The sequence below is a fragment of the Solanum verrucosum genome, unplaced genomic scaffold (genome assembly GCF_900185275.1).
Source record: "Solanum verrucosum unplaced genomic scaffold, falcon-dt-bn FXZP01000033.1, whole genome shotgun sequence".
Taxonomy (NCBI): Eukaryota; Viridiplantae; Streptophyta; class Magnoliopsida; order Solanales; family Solanaceae; genus Solanum; species Solanum verrucosum.
Genome location: NW_026020752.1, coordinates 1,741,690 through 1,746,816, shown reverse-complemented (window position 1 = coordinate 1,746,816; position 5,127 = coordinate 1,741,690). Strand labels below are relative to the sequence as shown.

Here is a 5,127-nt window from a genome sequence, read left to right as displayed (position 1 = left end):
TCAGCAAATAGTAGGAGATTAGTGTTCTCTCTTCCATTGAACTCTAAGGTTTCAACCTCCCTTTGAAGAGTTGAAGAGAACAAAGTTCTCTCTTTTAATGAACTCTAAGGTTTCAGCCTCCCTTTAACGAGATGATTTATATATCTCCCCGTGAATCAATCCTTCCCTAACTATTCATAACAGTAACAAATAAATAATCAATATGTAACAAGAAGAATATATCATTGACCTCGACAAAGTAGTGGTGAGGGTTGGTGTTTGAAATGCTTACGACCACACTTAGACATAAGATAATCTTTAATAGTTAATAGACAAATAGAAAGATATAACTCATCGATATGTAATAAATCATTTAATATGGTGGGATTTAGCACAAATCAACACAATCAAATGGACATGTGCATATCAATGCAATGCATATCATGTAAAGTGGCAACTCATGGACAACACCAAATAAATCAATATCCTCAACACCTATGTACACCTGGATGGACTTGGGGTTGGTTAGCCCAACGATTCATGGGGGATAACTGGGTTGTCCATAGGTCGTACTCCACATGGATTGCATACTATATCAACGTGCTATCATTGTCATCACGAACGATCTCAACATGCACCTTTTATGATCAATAATTCATCTCTAGCACAGATAGTCTCCACGCGCTTGTCTCATATCAATTTCTCAATCACGATTATAATCACCAAATAAAAACATGATAGGAAAATTTCCATAGAGTGAGTTTTCAAGTAATCATGTCATCTTATATGCAATTAGCTCAAGATAAAGCCCATCTGGCATCAATATTAATGGATTTGTCATTTAACATGAATTTCCTCTTATGTATCAACTATTGAATTAATTAAATTAATTAAGCACTTAACACATGTCAAGACAGCCGATGTTTCCATAACCTCTCAGCACCTCATAGGGCTCACCCTTACCCTTAATACACCACATTAATTGTTTAATTAAGGAAAACTATCCCCTATAGAAGGTCAAGTCTAAACTTACCTCGAACCAAGTGCCATAACGTCAACGAATGGACTTTCTTTTCTGTAATGCTTTTTATAGCGCTCCTAATCTATTAAAAATTTTGATCTCTTGGATTATCTAGTTATACCCTTGCCCACCCCACCTTATTTGCTGGAGGGAGGATACGATTGTCGAAGATGAAGTCCCACATTGATATGATAAGAATTCGGTCAACTAAAATCTAACGTCGAGCTACTGAGGTCAAAACCATAAAGATATTCTAGAATTGGATCTCTCATAAGCCTATAGATCTTTCCAATCATTAATTGATCCCCAAGTTGGATTAACGCGCTAATTAGTATTAAGGAATCATAGGAAAATACTAGAATCAAAGTTAGATACTTCCCTCTTATCAATTTGAGTTGATTGTTTAAAAAATTGCCATAATCCGAGATTTAGAGCTCCCAATAATGTAATTTGAATATTAAGTTTGAATTAGGGATTCGTAAGTCTACCCATATTCCTTTTCTATGAACGTCAGGCCCACCTCTCTCGATCGTGGGTCTTTGGTTCCTTGCACTTCGCGACTGTGAGCTCCCCGTAAGCGACCACGGTGACCCCTGGGCCACACTCCCCTTAACGATTGTGTCTACTAGCCCACAAAACCAGGAGTCATGAGCCTAACCTCCTACACGACCAAGGCACAGTCCACACAACTGTGAAGAACAACAATTGATGGCACCAACAATAAAAAAATTGGTCTCTCCTTCTTTGTTTTGCTCCCCCAAACACATCCAAGTCCATTGGGATGGAAACCAAATATGCAAATCACTTCAAAAAAAACCCTATAAACCTGTTGGAATACTCAAATTACCAATCTAGTGTCATATAGGCATATATTTGACCATGGTCAGCTGTTATTTTCATAACTTACTAGTTCACTACCTAAGTGTCCGAATTACTCCCGAGTCCCTTGAGACCATCCAACCAAGTCCTAAATCATTTTCTGAACCTACAGGAGCTTTCAAATCTCAATTCTAAGCTCGTTTACTCCAAATGTTGATTTTGGTTAAACCTTGTGTTTTCTCCCAAACTTCTAGGATTTAGTATTCTTTTCTAAAATACATCTATGTCCCTCAGGATCCATGTCATCCGTTCTCTCAAGTCATAATTCACATTTTGTATTCTTTTTGAGTCGTTTAAGTTATTAGTAGGTAGAGCAGAGCTTCCTTCATTACATTGTTCCATGATATTGGTCAATTTGTGCCATTTGTCTGTCTATCTGCTGTCTTTGATTTTTCTTCAATTAGTTTGAAAATGATGTAGCAGTTATGGTTTTCTTTTTGTGTCAGTTAGTTATTAGTATGTGGGGGAGAGGTTCCTTCATTACATTGTTGCATGATATTGGTCGATTTGATCATTTGCTAGTCTGTCTGCTGTATGATATGTCTTTATTCAGTTTGAAAATGATATAGCAGTTACTGTTTCTGTTCCTTTATAGTTAATTCATTTTAAACGAGCTTCAGGAGTTTTGATGCCAGAAGAGAGTGTAATGCACACAAGTATTCTTATCTCATTCCTGATGAAATCATCGGGATAAAGAATGAATCAACTTTTTCGGAAATCGAGTACCATATAGCCAATTTTAATGATATACTAAATTCTTTTGAGGTATTTTCAAGTCTATTCGATTGATCTTCTTTTAATGGTTGTGTTTCATATTCTTTAAAATTTTCTTTTATATTCCTCATTTTATAAGTGTTTTGTATCGTGCTCATATGACATACCTTACAAAACATCAATTTTCTTCGGTTTGTATCTTAAAGAGCTCTCATGTGTGGTTTGCGAGCTATTGCATAGGAGCGGGGTTTTTACCTTGTGTGCACCCAAAGAGTAGCGGCTGCGGGTTTTCTTGTCATAAAAAAAGAATTATTCTTCATATTTGTCCTAAGAGGACTGACCTTAGGTTTCACTGGGAAAAATAGTTCACGAAACTTCAGAAAATGTTACGTGCCAATTCAGTGGATGAGTGATTTCATTTTATGATATCTAGCCATTTTTCGTTGATAAAAGAGAATGATTCTTCTCTCTTCACTTGCTGTTTGTGATTTGGGTTCCAGGGAGAACATCCTTTCCACAATTACACAATACGATCCAAGTACAGGAAACAATCTCCTGCGAGAAACTTGTTAAAAAATGACGGTCTCTTAAAAAAATGGAGGCCCTCTAGTGAGAAAGAAATATATGGGTCTGAGGAAAGTGATAGAGAACAAAACGGTAAAGAGAAGGGGGTTGTTATGATTGTTGAGGCTGGAAATCAAAATCGAGATGGCAACTGTAATGAGAAAATTAGTCATTCAAAGGATCTAAATTATGTTATGCCAATTCAAGCAAGATGGCTCCATGAACCCGATGCAAGAGATAAACTTATCTCTGCTCATTTCCGAAGGATTTTTCACTGTCATTGTGGAAAATTGGAGAAGTTGCTCGGCTTGAATTATGTTGAAGTTTCCATTTGTGGAGAGTCATTCATGTTACATCAAGTAATTCTCTTTGATTATCATTTTTCCATGTTCATTCTTTCTAAAACGGTTTTAAAAGGGAACACTCTTCAACTTTCTAAAAATATTAATAACACATGGATACTTGTCCATTGAACAAGGGTGCCACTTGGTAAGCAAGGGTTTGTTTGTCCAAATGAAGAAATGTATTGTAGTTGCATTACCAAGATTCTCATTTGCTTTGATGTACACATTTCAATTGGGGTGGACATAAATGTGAATCCTTCTTATGGATTCTGCAAAATACACTGGTATCTTTTTTTATTTGATACACCAAAATTTGTTAGAACTTTATTGTGCTTGTTGTATACATAACTATATGGGATACTCGCCCTTGAGTCCATGCATGAGACAAAAAGATGGCCAGTGATTTTTCAATATGGAAGTTTAATGACCAAGCATAATGAATTGTTGTTTACTTTCTTGAGTTTCATTACATGCAGTTGTTTCTTGTCTTTATTCAGCAACATGTGCTTTGTTGTGATCTGTGTTTTTCTTGACAAGATATGTTGTATGCGTCTAAGCCTATATTATTGCTCTTGTTGAGATACGCAAAATGGTACGGACAGTAGTTGCGATAAAACGCAATCTTCTACCACATGATATTTTGATAATGTCGTTATGCAAGTTTTCAAGGATTCTGTCACCCCTAGCCCCATCAGAAGTTTTGGTTTTGATGGGGAACAATTTTGCTTTGAGAAACCATCCAGGCAATATAATAAGACCTGAAATATTGACATTGTTGGAATCAGATGATATTCTCAAGGCAGTTGATGACTTCTATTACTCTACAATGTTACCTCAGCTGTCTAGATTTTTAAACCCTTCAAAGTCCCCTTGGAGTGAGTGGGTAGAAATACTGGATGCAAACACAAGCATTCCAGATTCTCAATTAGAAGAAGTAAGGGTTGCTTGGAAATTGTGGAAGGCACTGCATGATAGCAGAACTAAGTTTCCATCAGTATTGGCTCAAGGTTCATTATGCATTATCAGTAATTTGATGCTCTGTTGAGCCCTTTCCTTTTTCCTGGCTTACTAGATGTTAGGCCTAGGTCAGGTGTATGTAAAAACAATAAAATATTTTTCTGCCTCTTACTGTACCATCTTGTATCACATTGGGTACCACTTGGTGCACAAGTTTTTTTTTATTGAATTCTATCATTGAAATGATTTTTGTTTCTCCTGTGAAGAGTCTGGTGTCTTGTGATGGTCAAATTGTTAGGAGCAGCAATCAAAGATAAAAACCTCTGTTTGGTATTTGCTAAAACAAGGATGAAAATTGACAACTTGGAAAAAAAATGACCTTTTGGGCACGCATGTCGACAAGTCTGTTCCACAATCAATATTGCTGCCTATTATGACCACCAGACAACTATTACTCTACCTACTTGGCATATGCAATAGTAATGGTCTTGCCATTATCTTCACTTATTTTTTTGTTTGTTTGTCAAAGAAGAAAATAGTTTACGGACAAATATTTTTGAACCAACTTTTCTTTTATAAATTCAAATACAATATAATTCTCATTCTCTCTCTAAGTTCAATAATTTAGGCTTTCTTATCAATACGTAAAAACAAAAATTATTTTCAACA

The 5,127-nt window shown here is 36.0% G+C and overlaps 1 protein-coding gene across 1 annotated transcript; it reads left to right on the top strand.

Annotated features, from left to right (window-relative positions):
• Positions 1-3,270: 3,270 nt before the first annotated feature.
• Positions 3,271-4,844, top strand: LOC125812759 (putative tRNA pseudouridine synthase). Its single transcript, XM_049492234.1, has 3 exons — positions 3,271-3,516; positions 4,082-4,508; positions 4,725-4,844. The coding sequence occupies exons 1-3, from the start codon at positions 3,271-3,273 to the stop codon at positions 4,739-4,741; spliced, it is 690 nt and encodes a 229-aa protein (XP_049348191.1). The 3' UTR covers positions 4,742-4,844.
• The last annotated feature ends 283 nt before the right edge of the window (positions 4,845-5,127 follow it).